Below are 23,586 nucleotides of genomic sequence, written 5' to 3' on the forward strand. Positions count from 1 at the left end.
GGTCTCCCTAGGTGTTGCTGTCTGACAGGCCCCCCTAGGTGTTGCTGTCTGACAGGCCCCCCTAGGTGTTGCTGTTTGACAGGTCTCCCTAGGTGTTGCTGTTTGACAGGTCTCCCTAGGTGTTGCTGTTTGACAGGTCTCCCTAGGTGTTGCTGTTTGACAGGTCTCCCTAGGTGTTGCTGTCTGACTGACAGGCCCCCCTAGGTGTTGCTGTTTGACAGGCCCCCCTAGGTGTTGCTGTCTGACTGACAGGCCCCCCTAGGTGTTGCTGTCTGACAGGCCCCCCTAGGTGTTGCTGTTTGACAGGTCTCCCTAGGTGTTGCTGTTTGATTGACAGGCCCCCCTAGGTGTTGCTGTTTGACAGGTCTCCCTAGGTGTTGCTGTTTGACAGGCCCCCCTAGGTGTTGCTGTTTGACAGGTCTCCCTAGGTGTTGCTGTTTGACAGGCCCCCCTAGGTGTTGCTGTCTGACAGGCCCCCCTAGGTGTTGCTGTCTGACAGGCCCCCCTAGGTGTTGCTGTCTGACAGGCCCCCCTAGGTGTTGCTGTTTGACAGGTCTCCCTAGGTGTTGCTGTTTGATTGACAGGCCCCCCTAGGTGTTGCTGTCTGACAGGCCCCCCTAGGTGTTGCTGTTTGACAGGTCTCCCTAGGTGTTGCTGTCTGACAGGCCCCCCTAGGTGTTGCTGTTTGATTGACAGGCCCCCCTAGGTGTTGCTGTTTGATTGACAGGCCCCCCTAGGTGTTGCTGTTTGACTGACAGGTCCCCGAGGCTCGGGGCAGCGAGCTGGTGCGGGGAGGGTGGCTCACCGCTTGGCGATCTCCTGGTACCGCAGCTGCAGCTTCCCCTGCAGGTCTCGCTGTGTGAGGAAGAGGAGGAGACACAGGTCAGCCTGCAAGGGTCTCCCCACACCCACCTACACCCCCATAAAAATATAATAAAACAATAAAAATAAAAAAGGGGCGAGGCCGATGACATCAGCCTTGGAAGCAAAGGGGGGGGGAGCCAGCCATTGGGGTGATGAGATCCCTGGCTGCGAAGGCCTGGGATGGGCCCCGATTAAATGAAGGTGGGTGACAGTGGGTGCCCCCCACCCCAAGCTGACAAGGGTCACGAATTTGGGTGCATGGAGGGGGGGGCTCCCGGCTTGGGAAGAGTCTCGTCCCTCAAGGTTTCAGCCCCAGGAGGAAAACGAGCATCCAAAACGACGCGCAGAGCCCCCGCTTCCACCCAACGCGGGGTTCTCCCTTCCCCGCTACCAGCGCCCCCAAAACACCCACCCCGGAAGCCCAGTTCCGCAGCCGCTGGATGATGCGAGTGGCGGACGCCATCTTGCCCCGCGCCGCGCGCGCTCAAGGACGTCGCCGACGTCCGCCGCGCGCGCGGGGGCTGCTGGGAAAGGGCGAATCCGCTCTCGCGAGCGCGGGCGTGGGCGGGGCTTCGTCAGGGTATATAAGCCGCGGCCGGCCCACGTGACTCCTCTCCAGTGTCGCCGCCGCCGCTCCTGCGCCGCCATCATGGACACCAGCCGCGTGCAGCCCATCAAACTGGCCCGGGTGAGGCGGCTTCCTGGGTTCCTGCGGGGGCTGACGTAGGGACTTGGTGTCTGTGTTGGTTATTATTATTATTTATTTTATTTTTTTTGCAGGTCACCAAGGTGCTGGGCCGGACCGGCTCGCAGGGACAGTGCACGCAGGTGAGCGCGGGTGGGGGGCACCTCGCTGGGCAGCGCCGGGTCGGGTTGCGGAAACCGTGACCCCCCCACCCCACCCCCAGCGCCACCAGGGTCCCGGGTTGGCGGGTTTTAAAAAATTTTTTTTTTGGGGGGGGGGGCGTGGGATTCCGGGTGCTTCTCAAGTCGCAATGCACAAGCTCCCCGTCCGCCCCCCACAATTTTATTATTTATTATCTCTGATCCCCCCTCCCACCCACAATAGCTTTCGGGGCTCCAGAGTTTGCTTCTGACATGGGATGGGGGGGCTCGTGGCATCGGTTTTCCACGCCCTCAACCCTTCCGCATCAGCACCCCTAAGCCTTTTCACAACCCGTGTATTATTATTGCTATTATTATTCATTATTAATTTAAAAGTTGCACAACTCAGCTCGGGCTGATGGTGGTGCTGGTGCTGGGGATGGAACCTGGGACCTCAGAGCCTCCGGGCCCTAACAAACTGTTTGCAGAACCGTGATACTGCTCTTCCCAGTATTATTATTACTTTTTTTTTTTTTTTTTAATATTCCCTTTTGTTGCCCTTGTTGTTTTATATTATTACTATTATATTGTCATTATTGTGACTTCCCCTGAGGCCTCCTGTGTTCTGGCTGGGCATGGAACCTGGGACCTCAGAGCCTCAGGCATTTGAATTGAATATCTTCTTCGCAGAACCATCATGCTGGCTTCCCCCCCCAAAAAAAATAATAATAATAAAGTTTATTTTATTTGTTAGAACGACAAAGGCAACAGACAACAGCCGTCCCTGCTCAGCTCCAGCTGATGCTGGGGATGGAATCTGGGACCTCAGATGTTGAGGCAGGAGAGTCTTTATTATTATTATCGTTATTATTTAAGAAGTTGAGAGGGTGAGAGACTCCTGGAGTCCTGCTTCGCCACTCTTGCAGGTGGGGACCTTGCGCCCGCTGTCATGTGTGGTTAACCAGGTGAGCCACAGCCTGGTCCACACCTGGCAGGGGAGGGGGGGTGTCTGCTTCCACTCCTATTTTTATTATTATTTTTTTTTAGTTCTTAATTATTTATGGAAAATATAGGGGGAGAGATAAAGAACCAGATATCACTCTGGCACATGTGCTGCCAGGGATCGAACTCACGACTTCACGCTTGAGAGTCCAAAGCTTTATCCACTGTGCCACCTCCGGGACCACTGTTAATTAGTGATTGAATAATGATTGACAACATTGTGGGATAAGGGGTACAGTTCCCACCACCAGAGTTCCAAATCCCATCCCCTCCAGTGGACGCGTCCATATTCTTTATCGCTCTGGGAGTATGGACCAAAGATTCTTTTTGTATTTATTCACTTTCGTTGCCCTTGTTTTGCTATAGTTACTATTTATTGTTGTTGTCATTGTTGTCGTAGTTATTGTTGATGTCCTTGGACAGGACAGAGAGAAATGGAGAGAGGAGGGGAAGACAGAGAGGGGGAGAGAAAGACAGACGCCTGCAGACCTGCTTCACCGCCTGGGAAGCGACTCCCCTGCAGGTGGGGAGCTGGGGGCTCGAACCCGGAACCTTGTGTTTAATCTGTGCTACCATCTGACACCCAGATTTTTTTTTTTTTTTTTATCAGCGCTGGTCAGTTCTGGCTTGTGGTGTGGTGGGGATTGAACCTGGGAATTCTGAGCCTGGGGTGTGAGCGTTTGCATAACCAGTAGGCTACCTCCCCCTGCCCTGGACCAAAAATCTTTACGGGCAGCAGAAGGTGGGAGGTCAGGCTTCTGTGATTGCTTCTCCTCTGGCCCTTTGTGTTGGCGGCTGAATCCACACCCCCAGCCTGTGTCTGTCTGTCTGTCTATTTGTTTTGCCTCCAGGGTGATGGCTGGGGCTCGGCATGCGCCGCTTATGGTGGCCATTTCTTCCCTTGTTGCCCTTGTGATGATGATGATGATGATGATGATGTTGGGTAGGAAGGGCACCGTCTAGGTCTAGGAAGCTGGATCCGGGCAAAGGAAATGAGGGAAAAGTGAATGAATGCCATTAGCTGTGACCCAGGGCCCAGGTCTGTTGTGTTCAGCCTGTGTGGCCTCTTGAGTCCCTGCTCACAGCTGGGGACATTCTAGGCTGCTGTCATGTCAGGACCCAGCTGCCCTGCAGAGGCCACGGGGCCTCGTGACGCCGATCCAGGAAGTGAGCAGTGACGGCGAGGGGGGCCTGTTAGAGGTCCAGGCCCCTCGCGGCTGCACAGGAGCCCGGGATGCCCTGCAATCACCCGGTCCCGTCCCCCATCTCCCCCTGGTGCCCGCAGGTGCGCGTGGAGTTCATGGATGACACCAGCCGCTCCATCATCCGCAATGTCAAGGGCCCCGTGCGGGAGGGCGACGTGCTCACGCTGCTGGAGTCGGAGCGGGAGGCCCGCAGGCTGCGCTAGCGCCCCCCCCCCCCCCCCCGTGAGTGACACCCCCCTGGAAGCTGGGGTTTGGGGGGTGTTGGGGGAGGTCTCCTATGGGAGGAGGGGGCTCAGCCTCTCCTGTTCTGCTCACAGGCTTCCAGGTCCCAGATGTCGGCTCCACCACCCAGCCCTCGCCAGGATGGCCGGCCACTGTTAATAAAGCATTTGTATTGATCCTGGGCGCCTTTCTGTCTGATTGGGGGATCAGCTACCCACAGTGCACAAGGACCCAGGTTCAAGCCTAAAAATATCTTTAGAAAAATTACGGAGTGGTCCAGGAGGTGGCCCGGTGGTAAAGCTTTGGACTCTGAAGCGTGAGGTCCCGAGTTCGATCCCCGGCAGCACGTGTGCCAGAGTGATGTCTGGTTCTTTCTCTCTCCTATTATTTCTCAGAAATAAATAAAATCTTTTTTTTTTTTTTTTTTAAATACGAAGGTTATCTGGCCAGACAGCGTAGCAGTGAGGAAAAAGACAACTGCCCAAGAGCCTTGAGGTCCCAGGTTCAGTCCCCAGCACCGCCATCAGCCAGAGCTGAGTGGGGCTCCATAGTAACGGGGGGGGGGGGTGGATGCAGTGGGAATGATGGTTGACCAAATGGCAAATAAAACCGGGGGTCAGACAGATGGTGGTGCTCTTCATTAAGAGCACAAGTCAGGGCCCGGCGGTAGATGGGGTTTAGTGCAAAGCCCAAAGATCCTGGTTTGAGCCCCCGGCTCCCCACCTACGGGTCTGCCCTTGGCTTATTTTTCATTCTCCCCGTTGTTCTGTCCTATCCAAAAAGGAAAAAAAATGGCCACCAGGAGCAGTGGATTCATAGTGCAGGCGCCAGGCCTCTAGCAGTAACCCTAGATGGGGGGGGGGTGACCTTAGCCATGTGCAAGGACCCAGGTTCGACCTATGTCAGATTTGGAGACAACCAGAAATCAAGAGGGAAGGGGGTGGGAGAGGAGAGAGACAGGCACCATGTGGTCCAGCTTCACTTGTGAAGTTTCTCTCCCCCCACCCCCCCCCGCAGTGGGGACCAGGGGCTTGAACCTGGGGGGTCTGTAAACTAAGGTAAATTCAGGACACACACACTCGGTGACCACTCTGTTACCTCCTTCCCGGGTCCACCTCTAGCTGCGCCAGCTGGGCCTCTCCCTTAGTCTGGGGTTGTCTTGTCCCGCCACCCTGTGTTCCCCAAATCAGACAGACTTAGCCAGGCTTTTTTTTCCTTTTTTTTTTTAATGTATTTTTAAAAAAAATTTTACTTTCCCTTTTGTTGCCCTTGTTTTTTATTGTTGTAGTTGTTATTGATGTCATTGTTGGATAGGGCAGAGAAATGGAGAGAGGAGGGGAAGATAGAGAGGGGGAGAGAAAGACAGACACCTGCAGACCTGCTTCACCACCTGGGAAGCGACTCCCCTGCAGGTGGGGAGCCGGGGGCTGGAACCGGGATCCTTCTGCCGGTCCTTGTGCTTTGCGCCACTTGCACTTGCTGACTCCCGCCCAGACACTTTTATTGGGGAGGGGGGTAACCTGGAGTGTCTCTCCTGCCCTCCCGTGTTCACAGCCTTTCCAAGGTCGCAGCGGCCACAGCAGACCCCTCTGGACAAGTCCTGAGCTCCTTGAAGACCCACAGAGCGAGTCCTTCCTCTGGACCCTTCACTGAGCCTCGGGGCCCTCTCCATCTCTGCCCTCACTGCTTCCACGAGGCTCGTCCTCTGGGGGGCCTCCCTTCTCCTGCAGAGAAGAAGTTGATGTTCAAGGACCAGGGTTCAAGCCCCCAATTTCCCATCTGTAGAAGTGGGGCTTCCCAAGGGAAAAATCCATCTCCCCTGTTGTTGAGTTTTTTTTTTGTTTTTTTCCAAATATGTATTACCTTTTGTTGCCCTTGTTTTATTGTTGTAGTTATTATTCTTTTTTAAAATATATATGTTTATTTTTCCTTTTTTCCATTCCCTTGTTTTCATTGTTGTTAATTGACATCGTCATTGTTGAACAGAGGAGAGGGAGAGAAAGACAGACACCTGCAGACCTGCTTCACCGCCTGGGAAGCGACTCCCCTGCAGGTGGGGAGCCGGGGCTCGAACTTCAGCCGGTCCTTGCACGCTTGACCCGCTGCATTACCGCCTGACTCCTAAGCCCCCTTTCTGAGGCATCAGATCTTGCTCTGGTGTCACCTCCCTGGGGGGACTCCTCAGGGAGCCCCAATTCGGGAACCCCTGGACTTTATTTACGTCTGCCTTTTGTTGCCCCTGTTGTTGTAGCTATTGTTGATGTCGTGGTTGTTGGATAAGGTGAGAGAAATGGAGAGAGGAGGGGAAGACAAGACACCTGCAGAACTGCTTCATAGGACAGAGAGAAATGGAGAGAGAAGGAGTAGACAGAGATGGGGAGAGAAAGACACCCACAGACCTGCTTCACCATCTGTGAAGCGACTCCCCTGCAGGTGGGGAGCTGGGGCTCAAACCAGGACCCTTTTGCCGGTCCTTGCGCTTTACACCACCTGCGCTACCGCCCGACCTCCCAACCCCTGGACTTGTGACTCACCTGCGGCTGGCACTGCCCTGAGCTCAGGTGGGCATGCAGCAGACCTGCCACTTCGTCCTGCTCAGCCTCCAGGGCGATGGCCAGGGCGCTGGTGCCCTCCTGGGGACGGGAAGGACTGGTCAGCCACCCCTCACCCACCCCACCGCCTCTGGCGTCCCCACATCTGCAGGCCGGCACTCACATTGTCCAGCAGGGCAGGATCGCAGCCCGGCTGGGCCAGCAGGAGCCGGACGGTGTCCAGACGGCCATACTCGCTGGCGCACATGAGCGCCGTGGCCCCGTCGGCATCCTGGACGTTCACGTCCGCTCCACAGGCCAGGAGGGCGGCCACCATGTCCTGGCGGCCATGGGTGATGGCCAGCATGAGGGCTGTCTGGCCCGTCTGGGGGGGGGGGAGCGGGGAGACCACCGCTGAAGCCAGACGGCAGCCCAGACCCGGCTGACTTGGGGCTCCAAGGCCTGGGGGGGTGATGGGTGCGCACCCTACCTGGCTGGCCTTGGCATTAACGTCACCTAAGCTGAACAGCCTGCGCACCACGGCCATGTCCGCCTCCTCCCGCCCCACGGAAGTCAGTGCTGATAGCATGAGTGCTGAGTACCCAGCTCGGTTCTGCCGGTCCACCTCACAGACCCCTGAATTGGAGAATGGGGGGCAGAGGGGGCAGCAGCAGGGGAGACACTGTCAACTGAAGGCACCCAATAGGGTGTCAGCAGAACATGGCTGGCTCCCATCCCCGGCAAAGACTCCCGATCAGCAGCTACAGAAGGCAAGGGAAAGGGACTGGGGACACAGCTTGATGGTCAAAGACTCCCACCTGAGGCTCTGAGGCCCAGGGTTCAATTCCCAGCACCACCATCAGCCAGAGCTGAGGAGAGCTCTGGTTAAAATAATAAAAAGGGGGAGTCAGGTGGTGGCGCAAAGTGCAAGGACTGGCATCAGGATCCTGGTTTGAGCCCCCGGCTCCCCACCTGCAGGGGAGTCGCTTCACAGGCGGTGAAGCAGGTCTGCAGGTGTCTTTCTCTCCCCCTCGATTTCTCTGTCCTATCTGGTAACAACAGCAGTAACAATAATAATAGCAAGGGCAACAAAATGAAAAAAATGGCCTCCAGGCGCTGTGGATTCGTAGTGCAGGCATCTAGCCCCAGAGGCAAAAGAATAACAATAATAATAATAATGGAGGGTAGATAGCATAATGGTTATGCTAACAGACTCTCATGCCCAAGGCTACAAAGTTCCAGGTTCAAGCCCCTGCACCACCATAAACCAGAGCTGAACACTGCCCTGGTAAAAATAATAATAAGGGGCCAGGCACTGCCGCACCTGGTTAAGTGCTCACAATACCATGCACAAGGGCCCAGGTTCAAGTCCCTGGTCCCCACCACGTCCCGAGTGGTGAAGCAGGGCTGCAGGTGTCTCTCTGTCTCTCTCCCTCTCTCCCTCGCCACTCATATTCGCTCTGTCTTTATCCAATAATAAATGACCAAAACTTAACATGTAGGAAATAAAAATTTATTTATTTTTAAGTATTTATTTACTCCCTTTGTTGCCCTTGTTGTTTCACTGTTGTAGTTGTTGTTATCGATGTGGTCATTGTTGGGTTTTTATATTTTTTAAAAGATTTGTTTTATTTTTAAATATTCCCTTTTGTTGCCCTTGTTTGATTGTTGTAGTTATTATTGATGTTGCTGTTGTTGGATAGGACAGAGAGAAATGGAGAGAGGAGGGAAAGACAGAGGGGGAGAGAAAGACAGACACCTGCAGACCTGCTTCACCGCCTGTGAAGCGACTCCCCTGCAGGTGGGGAGCCGGGGGCTCGAACCTGGGATCCTTATGCGGGTCCTTGCGCTTGGCGCCACCTGTGCTTAACCCGCTGTGCTACCGCCCGACTCCCAGGATTTTAATTTTTTAAGGGGAGTCCGCAGTAGCGCAATGAGTTATTTTATCTATACATAAAATACAAATGTTAGTGGTCTGGGAGGTGGCACAGTGGATAAAGCATTGGACTCTCAAACATGAAGTCCTGAGTTCAGTCCGCAGCAGCACATGGAGCAGAGTCTCTCCCCATCCCTGTCTATCTCTCCGCTTGTCTCTCTTTCTCATGAATAAGAAAATCTTGTAAAAAAATAATAAAAGTTGAAATAATAATAGTAATAAAATAGATAAAACAGCAAAACAGAGCGCCCAAAGCCCCTTAGTCCCTCCTCCCCCCCTTTGCATAGCGAGAGGACAGTGAATGTGCAAGCCCCCCCCCCAGCCCACCCCTCTGGGGTCCCCGGTGGGTGCTGACCAGTGTCCAGCAGCAGGCGGCAGACGGCCAGGTTCCCGTGCGACACGCTGTAATGCAGCGCCGTGTTGCCATTCCCGTCTGCCAGGTTGACCACGTGGGCCAGCAGTTGGGGACCCAGGCGCCCCACCGCGCCCAGCACCCCGGCCACCGCCTCGGCCTGTGAGCGCCGCTGGCTTGACACCCGGAACCACTCTTGGGCCACCAGGCGGGCTGCGGCCTGCAGGTGGGCGTAGGGGTGGGAAGGGGACAGGTGTCAACCAGGTGGGGAGGGGGGAGGCAGGGGCTGAGCTGGGGACTCCCAACTGAGCCCACCCACCCCCATACTGGGAAGGGGGCTCTGTGTTCAGGAAGACCCTGTGGCTATTGCTTTCTTCTTTTTACTTTCTTTATTGTTGTGGTTATTTTTGTTACTGATGTCGTTGTTGTTGGATAGGACAGAGAGAAATGGAGAGAGGAGGGGAAGACAGAGAGGGGGAGAGAAAGACAGACACCTGCAGACCTGCTTCACCGCCTGGGAAGCGACTCCCCTGCAGGTGGGGAGCCGGGGGCTCGAACCGGGACCCTTCGGCCGGTCCTTGCGCTTTGCGCCACCTGGGTTCAACCCACCGCGCTGCCGCCCGCCTCCCAATATTACTGTTTAATATCTTCTTTGGATGAGAGACAGAAACGGGAAGGGGAGACAGACAGACAGGGATGGGGGGAGACAGACAGGGATGGGGAGAGACAGCAGGGGGTATCACTGTATCTTTTTTTTTTTTTTGACATTTTATTTATTAGAGACAGAAATTGAGAGGGTAAGAAGAGAGGGAGAGAGACAGAGACCCCTGCAGCCCTGCTTCACCACTTGTGAAACTTTCCCCCTACAGGTGGGGATCAGGGGCTTGAACCTGCGTCCTTGCGAGCTGTAATGTGTGCGGCATTAACACCAGATGTGCCACCACCTGGTCCCTCTCTGTATTTTTTTTTTTTTCTTTTTTCTGATGGTGGTGCGGGGGATTGAACCTGGGACCTCAGGCATGAGAGTCTCTTTGCAAAACCATGATGCTATCTACCCTCCGCCCTGTAGCTTTCTCATTAAAATAAAACTGTTGGTTCAAGCCCCGGCTCCCCACCTGCAGGGGTGTCGCTTCACAAGCAGTGAAGCAGGTCTGCAGGTGTCTGTCTTTCTCTCCCTCTCTCTGTCTTCCCCCTCCCCTCTCCATTTCTCTCTGTCCTATCCAACAACAATGACAACAATAATAACTCAATAATAAAAAAACAACAAGGGCAACAAAAGGGAATAAAAATACAAATAAATATTTAATAAATAAATAAATAAAACTGTTTGGGAGTCGGGCGGTAGCGCAGCGGGTTAAGCGCACGTGGCACAAAGCGCAAGGACCCGGGTAAGGATCCTGGTTCGAGCCCCCGGCTCCCCACCTGCAGGGGAGTCGCTTCCCAGGCGGTGAAGCAGGTCTGCAGGTGTCTGTCTTTCTCTCCCCCTCTCTGTCTTCCCCTCCTCTCTCCATTTCTCTCTGTCCTACCCAACAAGGAGACGACATCAACAACAACAATAATAACCACAACAAGGCTACAACAACAAGAGCAATAAAAGGGGGAAAAATGGCCTCCAGGAGCGGTGGATTCATGGTGCAGGCACCGAGCCCCAGCAATAACCCTGGAGGCAAAATAAAAAAATTGGGGTGGGGGCAGCATAATGGTTATGCAAACAGACTCTCCTGCCTGAGGCTCCGAAGTCCCGGGTTCAATCCCCAACACCACCATAAGCCAGTGCTGAACAGGGCTCTGGTGTTTCTCTGTGTCTTTCTCTCTGCATCTCTCTCAAAAATAAAATAAATAAAATACTTTTAAAAACAAACAAAAAATTTCCCAAAGGGACATGTGCTTTATTTGTTTTATTATTTTTTGGGGGGTCACACTCACCCCATCGCGGGGGGCTCCGCGTGGCCGGCTCAGCTGCTTCTGCAACGCGACACAGGCCTCCCTCAGCCGGGGGCTCAGCTCGCATCTGGGGGAGAAGCCCCCCCACCCCAGGTCACCAGCTAAAAAAGGGGGGCAGCCCATCGTCCCTCAATCCCTGTCACCGGGCTGTGCCTCTCGTTGACCACTGCGGCCACCCACCCCTTCCTCTGGGCTCACCTTCCCTGCGGGCTGGGCTCCACCTCAGGGTCTGGACTCTGGCTGTCCCCCTCCTTGGGGGGTCCCGGGGGTCCTGGATCCGAGCCCCCACCACTGTCGTCTCCAGAGCCAGAGGAGGAAGAACTGCTTATGGCCGGCTGGCCAGCCTCGTTCTCACTGTCACGGTCGCTGTTGCTGTCGTCCTCGCTGGATGAGCTCTCGTATCTGGGGGTGCAGGGGGGGGTGGGCTCAGCCTCGCCCTGTGGGCCCAGGCTGGGATCCCGATGGGTGTGGTGACCGGGCCCCCATTCTCCAGACGGGGTAACCGAGGCAATTCAAGAGACCTCCCACCTCCGTCCTGGGATGCTGCAGACCCCCCACATCCCCGGGTCCCCTGCAGGAACTTGGGTGCGGCCGGGACGCTGTGGCTTACTCTCCATTGAGGACCCCTACAAACTGTAGGCTTTTGGGGCTGGGCTGGACACCCGGAGTCCCGTCTCTCTTCTTCATGATGGATTTGAGGGTGCCTGGAGGGTGATGGGGGGAGAGGGATCTCATAAAGGTACTTGGTTGGGAGCGGGCGGGGGGCAAATGGTGGCGCACACGTGACAGCGCACACAAGGTCCCGGGTTCAAGCCCCCGGTCCCCACCTGCAGGGAGAAAGCTTCGCTAGTGGCGAAGCTGGTCTGCAGGTGTCTCTTCCTCTCTGTCTCCCGCTTCCATCTCCGTATAAAGATAATAAAAAAGTATTTTTTTGAAGGTGCTAGGGGCCGGGTGGTGGCGACACCTGGTTAAGCGCATATTAGTACTAAGCACAAGGTCCTCCACAAGGAACCGGAGCCAGCCCCCTGGTTCCCACCTGCAGAGAGGACACTTCTGCAGGTGTCTGTCTCTCTCCCTCTATCTCTACCTTCTCTCTCAATTTCTGTCTCTGTCCATTAAAATGGAAAAAGAAAAAAAGAAGGGGTCGGGCGGTAGCGCAGCGGGTTAAGCGCAGGTGGCGCAAAGCACAAGGACAGGCATAAGGATCCTGGTTTGAGCCCCCCGGCTCCCCACCTGCAGGGGAGTCGCTTCACAGGCGGTGAAGCAGGTCTGCAGGTGTCTGTCTTTCTCTCCCCTCTCTGTCTTCCCCTCCTCTCTCCATTTCTCTCTGTCCTACCCAACAACAAGGACATCAGTAACAACAACAATAATAACTACAAGAAAACAAAAGGGAATAAGTAAATGTAAAAAAAATTATTTTTTTAAAAAATGGCCGCCAGTAGCAGCGGATTTGTAGGGTTGGCACTGAACCCCTGAGATAACCCTGGAGGGGGAAAAGAAAGAAAAGGTACTGGGCTCAGTTTAGGGGGGATGGGCCTGGTGGTGGCGCACCGGGTTGAGCGCGCGCACATGTTACCATGTGCAAGGTACCAGGTTCAAGCCCCTGGTCCCCACCTGCAGGAGGCAAACTTTGCCAGTGATGGTGCCGGGTTGCAGGTATCTCTCTCCCTTCCGCTCTCTTATTTCTGGCTTTTTCTTTCCAATAATAATAATAATGTTATTTTTTTTAAAAAAAAAAGGTCCTGGGTTCGAGTTCAGGTGGTAGGTGAGGGGGATGGAGATCTCCTAAACGTACTGGCTTGAGGTCAGGTGTCAGGAAGCCAAAGCTCTTTCTTGTCAGGAGAAGTTGGAGACTCACCGACGGGCGGGATGGCTCCTTCCCCCGGTGTGGGACTGGCCGTCGGGGAGGGGGGCTCGGTCTGGGTGGCCTTGTCTGCACAGCCCCACGGGGTCTGGGTGGCCGCCTCCTGCAGCTGGGTCCTGGCCGTCGGGGCTTCCTCCTCCTCCTCCTCCTCCTCCTCTTCCTCCTCTGCCCGACGGGCCTCCTCCAGCTGCTGCAGCCGGCCCCGCAGGAGCTCGCTCAGCCCCTGCTGCTGCTCCAGGCTGTCCCGCAACACCTGCAGCTCCATCTCCACCGCCTCCGGCACCCCCAGCAGCACCTCGGTCACCCAGGCGTCCGCCTCGACGGTGCACGGTGCCACCTCCACGCCGACCTCCCGGGTTTCCCGCACGGCCTGGGCTGCCACCTCTTGGGTCCCGGGCACGGCCTGCACGCCTGCATGGCGCTCCCGGGGCTCCCCGTCCGCCCCGTCGAGGCCCTGGAGCCCCGCGGGCGCCCCATCGGGATCCTCGACGCCGCCGGGGCCGCCGGGGCTGGCCTTGGGGCGGGAGGAGGTGGCCAGGCGCTCAGTGAGCCTCCGCAGCTGGGCGAGCTTGTCCGATCGGGGCTCGCCGCCGACGCCGGCGGGTTCGGGGTCCCCGCGCCCCGACTGCAGCAGCCGCGCCCGCTCGGCACGCAGCAAGCGCACCTGCTCCTGCAGCTCGGGCAGCGCGCGCGCCTGGTCCTCCAGCTCGCGCAGGCGCAGCAGCGCCGCCGCCATCTGCTCGCGCACCAGCTGCAGCTGGGCGGGGCCGGGCGAGGCGGCGGGGGCGGGGCCAGAGCCGGGGGCGGGGCTGGATCTCCCGGCCCTGCGCGGACTAGGCAGGGCGGGGGCGGGGCCCGGTGGGGGAGGGGCGTGGTCAGGGGCGGGGCTGAGGCTGCGCGGGCTGCGCGGGCTGCGCGGGCCGGGAGCATTGGGGGCGTGGCCGGGAGGGAAAGGGGCGGGGCCCGGGGCGCTCTGCTGCGCCTGCGCCAGCTCCAGCCGCCGGCTGGTCTCCAGCAGCGTGCGCTCCACCCGCGGGTTGCGCCCGGGAGCGCGCGGGGACAGCGGCGGGCGCGGGAGCCCCGACGGGGCGGCCGGGGAGAGCGCCCCGGGGGCCCCGTCATCGCTGGCCAGGGACTCGCTGGAAGTCCAGGCGCCCGGGCTGCGCACTCCGGGCCGGGGAGGGCCTCGGGGCAGGCGGCGGGCCGGAGAGGGGCCCCGGGGGCGGCGCGGGGCTGCGGGGCCGCGCTCCAGCTCCTCGATGTATTTGAGAAAATCCAGGTCCAGGTGGAAGCCGTAGGGTGTCTCCACCGAGTAGGGCGAGCTCGGGCTGCGGGCACCCCCCGGCGGGCACAGGCGAGGGCCCCCCAAGTCTGCAGACGTACAGGGGGGCATGGCAGGCTGTCATGCAATGGGGGAGCAGGCCTAGGGGACCCCACCACCCCCTTGCAGACTGCATGCTCTTGCATTCATGAATGTTGCCTTCTTTATTGATTTTGAACAGAGCTCTGCTCAGCTCTGGCAGACGGTGGGGCAGGGGATTGAACCTGCGGCTTTGAAGCCGCAGGCCGGAGAGCCCCTCTCAGAACCATGATGCTCTCTACCCCCCCACCCCCATCAATTAATTTATGTTTGGGGGGCCAGGCGGTGGCTCAGCTGGTTGAGCGCACACATTGCAGTGTGCAAAGCCCCGGGCTCCAGTCCCCGGTCCCCACCTGCAAGGGGGAAGGTTTCAAGAGAGGTGCGACGGGGGTCCGGCCATAGCGCAGCGGGTTAAATACACGTGGCGCAAAGCACAGGGACCGGCGTGAGGATCCCGGTTCGAGCCCCCGGCTCCCCACCTGCAGGGGAGTCGCTTCCCAGGCGGTGAAGCAGGTCTGCAGGTGTCTGTCTTTCTCTCTCCTCCTCTCTGTCTTCCCCTCCTCTCTCCATTTCTCTCTGTCCTAGCCAACAACGACGACATCAATAAGAACAACAATAACTACAGCAATAAAACAAGGGCAACAAAAGGGAATAAGTAATAAATAAATATTTAATTTTTAAAAAAGCGGGTCTGGGTACTGGCGCACCTGGTTGAGCGCACATGTTACTGTGCACAGGTCCCAGGTTCGAGCCCTCGCTCCCCACTTGCAGGGGGAGAGCTTCACGAGTTGTGAAGCAGGGCTGCAGGTGTCTCTCCATCTCTCTCCCTCTCTACCTCCCCTTCTCAATTTATGGCTGTTTCTATCAAACAAACAAAAAAAAGACTTAAAAAAAAAAGGGGCAGCCTGGCAGAAGGTACACTGAATAAATACTGTTCGATCTCAGTATCACACATGCCAGAGCGATACTCTGCTGGTTTCTCCTCTATATAAATTTTATTATAGTTGTTATTATTATTATTATTATTACCAAAGCCCTGCTCAGCTCTGGCTGATGCTCATGCTGGGGATTGAACCTGAGACCTCAGAGCCTCAGGCTTAACAGTCACTTTGCAGAACCATGATGCCATCCCTCTAGTCCATAAATAATACTGTTTAAATTAATTAGTTAAGTTTTTGGTTTTTTTTTATTTGCCTCCAGAGTTATTGCTGGGGCTCGGTGTCTGCAGTACAAATCCACTGCTCCTGGAGGCCATTTCTCCCATTTTGTTGCCCTTGTTGTTGCGCTTGTTGTCATTAGTTAATTTATTATTTTTTTTGACATCTGCAGACCTGCTTCACTGCTTGTGAACTGACCCCCCCCCCCTGCAGGTAGGGAGCCCAGGGCTCGAACTGGGATCCTTACACTGGTCCTTGCGCTTTGCGACACATGTGCTTAACCCGCTGCGCTACCACCCAACTCCCTGGTTATTTTTTATTATTTATTTATTTATAAAATATTTATTCCCTTTTGTTGCCCTTGTTGTTTTATTGCTATAGTCATTATTATTGTTGTTATTGATGTCGTCGTTGTTGGCTAGGACAGAGAGAAATGGAGAGAGGACGGGAAGACAGAGAGGGGGTGAGAAAGACAGACACCTGCAGACCTGCTTCACCGCCTGTGAAGCGACTCCCCTGCAGGTGGGGAGCAGGGGGCTCGAACCGGGATCCTTATGATGGTCCCTGCGCCACGTGCGCTTAACCCGCTGCGCAACCGCCGGACTCCCAGAAATTTTTTTTTTTTTTTTTTTTTAACACCAGAGCTCAGCTCTGGCTTATGGTGGTGCAGGGGATTGAACCTGGGACTTCGGAGCCTCAGGCATGACAGTCACTTTGCATAACCATTATGCTATCCACCCCCACCCAGAAAATATTTTTTAAAAGAAAAATAAACTGGAGTCGGGCGGTAGCGCAACAGGTTAAACGCAGGTGGAGCAAAGCGCAAGGACCAGCATAAGGATCCCGGTTCGAGCCCCCAGCTCCCCACCTGCAGGGGAGTCGCTTTCCAGGCGGTGAAGCAGGTCTGCAGGTGTCTGTCTTTCTCTCCTCCCCTCTGTCTTCTCCTCCTCTCTCCATTTCTCTCTGTCCTATCTAACGACAGCAATAACAACAACAAAATAACTTCAACAGCAATGAAAAACAACAAGGGCAACAAAAAGGAAAATTAATAAATAAATGATGGAATTAAAAAAAATATTTAAGACACATACACACACACAGAGAGAGAGAACCCTACAGGAAGGAGAGAACTCTTGAGGGCTGTGTTCCCAAGCCTGGTCCTATACACCCTCGAATACACTCACCGGGCAGGTTCTGATTCAGAGCAAACTTGGCCATGATTTTGGGAAGCAGCTTCAGGTGGTCACAGCCTGCAAGAGGAAGTCCCTGGAGTGAGGGTAGGGTGGGAGGTCAGGGTGCACCCAGGTTCTGTCCTCTACCCTGGCCACTCCTAGGGGTCAGCCTGGGCTCCCAGTGAGTCCACATCTCCCCACAACCACACCCACAAATTGCCCACTTGAGCCTACCCATACACCCACTCCTCCCAGTGCCCTCAAGAGGCCTTGAAGCTTGGCATAGCAAGGAGGCAGGGAACTTTCCAGGTCCCAGGACACAGCTCAAAGGGACATCACAAGAAAGGTGATCCAGGGACCAGGGTGGGGGCCCGGGAGATGGCGCAGTGGGCTAAAGCGCTGAACTCTCAAGCATGAGGTCCTGAGTTCAATCCCCAGCCGTTTATGTGCTCAGCTTCTCTTTCTTTTCCTCCGTCTCTATGTCTGGATTTATTTATTTTTTATTCACATATATAATTTTAAAACATTTTCATATGTGTTATGGAGCCAATGTGTCTACATAAATTTTCTTTTTTCATTTTTTTAAAATTATCTTTATTGGATAGAGACAGCCAGAAATTGAGAGGGTAGGGGGAGATAGAGAGGGAGAGAGACAGAGAGATACCTGCAGCCCTGCTCCACCACTCACAAAGCTTTCCCTCTGCAGGGGCAGACCAGGGGGCTTGAACCTGGGTCCTTGTGCACTGTAACATGTGCGCTCAACCAGGTGCGCCACCACCAGGGACTGGTATCTCTCGTTTTCTCCCCTCTGTCTTCTTCTCCTCTCTCGATTTCTCTGTCCCATCTAACAACATCAATGGCAACAACAACAATAATGACAACAACAATGGCAACAAAATGGGAAAAAATGGCCTCCAGGAGCAGTGGATTTGTAGTGCAGGCACTGAGCCCCAGCAATAACCCTTGGACGCAAAAAAAAAAAAGGGGGGGCCTGACAGTAGCATAATGGCGCAAAATGGAAGGACTGGGGTAAAGATCCTGGTTTGAGCCCCCAGCTCCCCACCTGCAGGGGTCACTTCACAGGGGATGAAGCAGGTCTGCAGGTGTCTGTCTTTTTCCCTCTTTGTCTTCTCGTCCTCTCTTGGTTTCTCTCTGTCCTATCCAACAACAACAACAGCAATAACAACAACAATGATAAACATCAAGGGCAACAAAAGGGAAAAAATGGCCTCTAGGAGCGGTGGACTCGTAGTGCAGGCACCGAGCCCCAGCAATAACCCTGGAGGCAGAGAGAGAGAAAGAGAGAGAGAGAGAGAGAGAGGCTTATAACACTTTTTAACTGCTCCTGAGGCATTTCCCTGCGTGTGGGGACTGGGGGCTTGAACCCAGGTCCTTGGACCCTTGAGTATGACACCCTGTGCTCTCAACCACGTGATCCACTACCAAGTCTCTTGTAATCAATTTTTTTGTTGTTATCAATGTCGTCGTTGTTGGATAGGACAGAGAGAAATGGAGAGAGGAGGGGAAGACAGAGAGGGGGAGAGAAAGACAGACACCTGCAGACCTGCTTCACCACCTGTGAAGCGACTCCCCTGCAGGTGGGGAGCCAGGGGCTCAAACCGGGATCCTTACACCACCGACACCCCATTCTTCTAGCTCTCCAAATGGGGGGGAACCCTCCCACTCCTCACCAACCCCCACACTTCTCACCAGGAGGGGATGACCTTGCAAACGCAGCTGTTTCCTGTCCCCTCACACCAGCTGCCCAGAGGCAGGGGTGGGGCTGATGGCTGGACAGTAGGGGACAGCCAGTACCTCCTCAGGAATTGTTTTCAGGAAATAGTACAGGGAGGGACAGAGAAGTGAAGTGGGGCCTGGTCCAGCCTGTCACAGCTGGCTGACTGACTCCCTGGGCCTCCATCCTTTCCCTCCTCCTTACTAGGTACTTTCAAGCCTCGGCCCCTGCCCAGGGGACAGAAAGGGACAGCTGGACACAGCTGGCAGAGGGGCTCAGTGGCCAGAGCACAGGACATGCAGCCACATGGGCTGGAAGGTCTCTTTCTCCCTCTCCCTCTCCCTCTCTCTCTCTTTTTAAATATTTATTTATTCCCTTTTGTTGCTCTTGTTGTTTTTTATTGTTGTAGTTATTATTGTTGTTGTTATTGATGTCATCCTTGTTGGATAGGACAGAGAGAAATGGAGAGAGGAGGGGAAGACAGGAAGGGGGAGAGAAAGACAGACACCTGAGTGGGGGTAGATAGCATAATGGTTATGCAAACAACCCACATGCCTGAAGCTTCTAAATCCAGGTTCACTCCCCTGCACCACCATAAGCCAGAGCTGATGAGTGCTCTGGTTAAAAAAAAAAAAAAAAAAAAAAAGAGACAGACAGACACCTGTAGACCTGCTTCACTGCCTGGGAAGCGACTCCCCTGCAGATGGGGAGCCAGGGGTTCGAACTGGTATCCTTACGCTGGTCCTTGTGCTTTGCACCATGTGCGCTTGACACGCTGCGCTACCGCCCGAATCCCCTTTTTTTTTTTTTTTTAAATTTTTATGTACTGTAATGTATGTACTCAACCAGGTGCCTCCTCTCTCAGTCTTGTATCTCTCCCTTTCTAATATATTATTTATTTATTTATTTCGGGTAGAGACAGAGAGAAAGTGAGAAGGGAAGGGAGATAGAGAGAGGGAAAGAGACCGAGAGAGACACCCACAGCCCTGCTTCACTGCTCTTGAAGCTTTTCCCCTGCAGGTGGGGACCAGGGCCTTGAACCGGGGTCCTTGTGCAGTGTAACATGTTCGCTCAGCCTGGTGCATCCCCACTCCCTCCTCTCTCTCATGACCTGAGGAGATAGTATATTTAATAGTTCTGCCAAAGGGACTCCTGCCTGAGGCTGTGAGGTCCTAGGTTCAATGCCGGGCACCACCATCAGCCTGAGCTGAGCAGGTCTCTGGGGAGAGATAAACAAACAAATAAACAACAATGATAATAATAATAATGACCAGGGAGGTAACACAGTGGAGAGAGTGGAATCTCAAGCATGAGGTCTTGAGTTCGATCCCCAGCTTCTCCTGTGCCAGAGGGAGGCTCTGCTTCTCTCTCCCCTCTCTGACGATATTAAGTAGATGAAATCACTGTTTTCCCTCCAGGGTTGCTGGGGTTTGGTGCCCGCACTACAAATCCACTGCTCCTGGAAGCCTTTTTTCCCATTTTCTTGCCATTGTTGTTACTGTTGTTGTTCTTATTATTGTTGTCACTGCTGTTGTTGGATAAGACGGAGAGAAATGGAGAGAGGAGGGGAAGACAGAGAGGGGGAGAGAAAGACAGACACCTGCAGACCTGCTTCACCGCCTGGGAAGCGACTCCCCTGCAGGTGGGGAGCCGGGGGCTCCAACCAGGATCCTTACGCCAGTCCCTGCGCTTTGTGCCACCTGCGCTTAACCAGATGCACTACCACCCGACTCCCAACTCTTTTTTTTTTTTTTTTTAAATAAAGAACAAGAAAAAGATGCACATCCTAGCAGGAAAATAAAGTGCCTGAGAGGAGAAGAAAAAAATGTGGAGGAGAGAGAGGAGGGGAGGAGGAGATCTGAGGTCTCAGGTTCCGTCCCCAGCACCAACATCATCCAGAGCTGAGCAGGGCTCTTGTCTCTGCTATATATCCTTATCTCTGTGTCTGCCTGCCTATCATCTATCTGATCTCTCTTTATCTTTTTCTCTTTACCTCCTTTTCATTAAAAACAAATAAGCAAGGGGGTAGGGTAGTAGCGCACCCGGCTAAGTGCACATAGTACTAAGCACAAGGATCCGAGCAAGGATCAGGGTTCAAGCCCCGGCTCCTCACCTGCGGGGGTTGTGGGGGTGGTGTCACTTCACAGCGGTGAAGCAGGTCTGCAGGTTTCTTATCTTTTTTCTCTCCCTCTCTATCAGGTGGGAATCGAATATATTTCTAAGAAGAGAAAGAGAGAGAGAGAGAAAAGGTGGCGGGGGTCGGGCAGTGGCGCAGCGGGTTAAGCGCAGGTGGCGCAAAGCGCAGGGACCGGCGTAAGGATCCCGGTTCGAGCCCCCGGCTCCCCACCTGCAGGGGAGTCGCTTCCCAGGCGGTGAAGCAGGTCTGCAGGTGTCTGTCTTTCTCTACCCCTCTCTGTCTTCTCTGATTTCTCTCTGTCCTATCCAACAATGACAGCAATAACAACAACAATAAACAAGGGCAACAAGAGGGAAAAATGGCCTCCAGGAGCAGTGGATTCATTTGTAGTGCAGGCACGGAGCCCCAGCAATAACCCTGGAGGCAAGAGAGAGAGAGAGAGAGGGAGAGAGAGAAGGAGAAGAAGAAGAAGAAGGAGCAGGAGGAGAAGGAGAAGAAGAAGGAGGAGGAGGAGGGGAGGAGGAAGGAGGAGCAGAAAGGGGGCGAGATGTGGCGCACCTGGTTGAGCGCACACATTCCAGTGCACAAGGACCTGGGTACAAACCCCAGGCCCCCTGCCCCACCTGCAGGGGGAAAGCTTTGTGAGTGGTGAAGCAGGGCTGCAGGTGTCTCTGTCTCTCTCCCTCTCTATCTCCCCCTCCCCTCTGGATTTCTCTCTCAGTCTCTATCCCATAGTCAATATATAATTAATTAATAAGGAATAAAAAGGGGAGTCGGGCGGTAGCGCAGCGGGTTATGTCCAACAACGACGATATCAATAACTACAACGATAAAACAAGGGCAACAAAAGGGAATAAATAAATATCTTTTTAAAACAAAATTTGAGAGCCAAGGTTCAAGCCCCCTGTCCCCACCTGCAGGGGGAAAACTTCACGAGTGCGGAAGCAGGGCTGCAGGTGTCTCTCTGTCTCCCTCCCTCTCCAGCTCCCCCTCCCCTCTCAATATCTGGTTGTCTCTATCCAATAAATAAAGACAATAAAAATAAATCATGGGAGTCGGGGGTTAAGCGCACATGTGGCAAAGCCCAAGGACCCGCGTAAGGATCCTGGTTCGAGCCCCCGGCTCCCCACCTGCAGGGGAGTCGCTTCCCAGGCGGTGAAGCAGGTCTGCAGGTGTCTGTTTTTCTCTCCCCCTCTCTGTCTTCCCCTCCTCTCTCCATTTCTCTCTGTCCTATCCAGCAACGACATCATCAACAACAACAATAATAATAACCACCACCACAAGAATAATAATAATAATAAAAAACATAAGGGCAACAAAAGGGAAAATAAAAAAGGAATAAAAAGAATTAAACAAACAAATAAAAATCCTGCCTCCCTGCACAGAGCCTGTCTCCTCCCTGATGGGAGAGGGGACCCCCGCCCCTGCCCAGCCCTGGCAGCCTCACCCAGTGGGCGCTGTCACCCCGCATGGCACCCGCTGTCAGGGACCCTCTCATTAGTCCATCAGAGAGGCTGCCAGACGCCCCCACTCCCGCCCCAGGGGCCTATTCCTGGAGTCTGAGCTGTGATCACAGATCCGGGGTGTTGGGGGGGAGCTGCAGCTGGGGGTGCGGGTGCAACAGCCACGTCTCAGCCGCCTGGCACCCTCTAAATTCAGAGTGAGTTCTGGGGGGGATCCTGCAGAGGTTGGGGTGGGGGAGGCTGGTTAGGGTGCTCAGGGACTCATCTCCTATGCCACCCCCTTGTCTGCCGTCCCTCCCCACTCCAGTGCCCCCCCCCAAAAAAAATTTTAAAAATAAATAAATCAGAGAAGCTTCCTGTCGGAAATACTGCGGGGCGGTCCCATCCGTTGTCCATTGTCTGCAGACCCGGGGGCCGTCTGTCCCTCCTGCCCGCGCAGTTTCCGTAGCGCCCCCCCCGCCCCAGCCCCCCAAATTCAGCTCCAGCTGTGGGGAGGGGAAAATGCCAAATTGGGGGGGAGGGTCTGTTGGAGTGCAAGGGTGGGCATCCATTCTCACTGGACCCTCTTGAAGAGCCACAACACGAGCCCGTAGCCCACCACCATCAACCCCCCCCAAAAAAAAATCGCAGCACTGTCACTTGGGGCGCCCGTGAAATTGGGGGGTCCCGTCGCCAGTGCCCACGGCCCCCCGATAGTAGTGATCCTCTCCCCCCCCCCCCAGAAAGCTCGCGCCTACCTGAAGCCTCAGCCCCCGCCGCGCCCGCCCCTTCGAGGCTCGGGCATGGGTTATAAAAGGCCTGGGCTGTGACAGACGGCCGCGATAGCCAATCAGCGTCCGAAGGCGTCTCGCGATGGCCAATGGGGAGCGTGGAATGAGCCACGCCCACAGAAAGAGGCGTGGCTTGAATGGGCGGAGGCGGGGCCTGGAGTGACAGTCCCAGACCCGGGCCAGCAAAGAGGGGCTTGGGTTTGATTCCTGGCTTGGCTTACTAGGGAGCCCTGGGAGGAATTAGCCCGAGAGCACGCTGCTGAGACTTGGAGGTTTGAGAAGACTCCTGGGCTGGGAGTTGAGTGGATCAGTGCTTTTACCCCTCAATTAAAAAAATATGGGGAATGTTATGCATGTACAAACTATTGTATTTACTGTTGAATGTAAAACATTAATTCCCCAATAAAGAAATAAATTATTTAAAATAATAATAATAATAAAATTATATAGATCGATTTATTTTTTGCCCAGAGCACTGCTCAGCTCTGGCTGATGGTGGTGCAGGGGTTGGAACCTGAGACTTTATAGCCTCTGTCATGAGAGTCTCTTTACAGACCATTATGCTATCTATCCCCCGCTCCCAAAATTAAGATTGCATTTATTTGTGAGAAAAATAGGAGAGGAGAGAGAAAGAATCAGACCTCACTCTGTTACATGTACTACAGGGGATTGAACTCGGGACCTCATGCTTGAGAGTCGAAAGCTTTTTCCACTCTGCCATCTCCTGGACTTCTCCCTCAATTTTTTTCTTTTATTTTTCCATCAGAGCCCTGCTCAGCTCTGGTTTATAGTTTATGGGGATTGAATCTGGGACCTTGGAGCCTCAGGCATGAAAGTCTTTTTGCAGAACCATGATGCTGTCTCCCAGGCCCCTTTTATCCCCTTTTGGATGAAGGATCACAACCTTGAATTATTTCATTTTATTTTATTTATTTTTCCAGAGGCCTGCTCAGCTCTGGCTGATGGTGGTACTGGGGATTGAACCTGGGACTTCAGAACCTCAGGAGAGTCTTTTGCAGAATCATTGTACTATCTCTCTATCCTACA

General features: G+C 54.5%; 3 protein-coding genes across 4 annotated transcripts in view; 1 reads left to right on the forward strand and 2 right to left on the reverse strand.

The window, feature by feature from the left end:
- The window catches only part of CD320 (CD320 molecule), a 6,374-nt gene extending 4,862 nt beyond the window's left edge, over positions 1–1,512 (reverse strand). Inside the window, exons 1-2 of the mRNA XM_060182243.1 lie at positions 1,277–1,512; positions 806–855 (exon numbers count right to left, since the gene is read on the reverse strand). Coding sequence (XP_060038226.1) covers positions 806–855; positions 1,277–1,512 — 286 coding nt within the window. The remainder of the gene's footprint in view (positions 1–805; positions 856–1,276) is intronic.
- On the forward strand, positions 1,449–4,533 carry RPS28 (ribosomal protein S28). Its single transcript, XM_060181609.1, has 3 exons — positions 1,449–1,552; positions 1,645–1,692; positions 3,977–4,533. Exons 1-3 carry the CDS (start codon positions 1,514–1,516, stop codon positions 4,097–4,099), a joined length of 210 nt encoding a protein of 69 aa, XP_060037592.1. The 5' UTR covers positions 1,449–1,513; the 3' UTR covers positions 4,100–4,533.
- A 200-nt stretch (positions 4,534–4,733) lies between these two features.
- KANK3 (KN motif and ankyrin repeat domains 3) lies at positions 4,734–22,544 on the reverse strand. Of its 2 annotated transcripts, XM_060181564.1 has the most exons (11): positions 22,507–22,544; positions 16,447–16,512; positions 12,740–14,116; positions 11,492–11,585; positions 11,080–11,283; positions 10,864–10,948; positions 8,941–9,157; positions 7,140–7,285; positions 6,834–7,034; positions 6,653–6,751; positions 4,734–5,842 (listed from the first exon to the last, which is right to left on the reverse strand). In XM_060181564.1, the coding sequence occupies exons 2-11, from the start codon at positions 16,478–16,480 to the stop codon at positions 5,765–5,767; spliced, it is 2,535 nt and encodes an 844-aa protein (XP_060037547.1). In that variant the 5' UTR covers positions 16,481–16,512; positions 22,507–22,544; the 3' UTR covers positions 4,734–5,764. The 2 variants fall into 2 exon arrangements, 1 of the variants encoding a protein (XP_060037547.1); XR_009547304.1 differs by lacking the exon at positions 7,140–7,285 and having other exon boundaries at positions 5,802–5,842.
- Between the last annotated feature and the right edge of the window lie 1,042 nt (positions 22,545–23,586).

The sequence above is a fragment of the Erinaceus europaeus genome, chromosome 23, assembly GCF_950295315.1.
Source record: "Erinaceus europaeus chromosome 23, mEriEur2.1, whole genome shotgun sequence".
In the NCBI taxonomy this organism is placed as follows: domain Eukaryota; kingdom Metazoa; phylum Chordata; class Mammalia; order Eulipotyphla; family Erinaceidae; genus Erinaceus; species Erinaceus europaeus.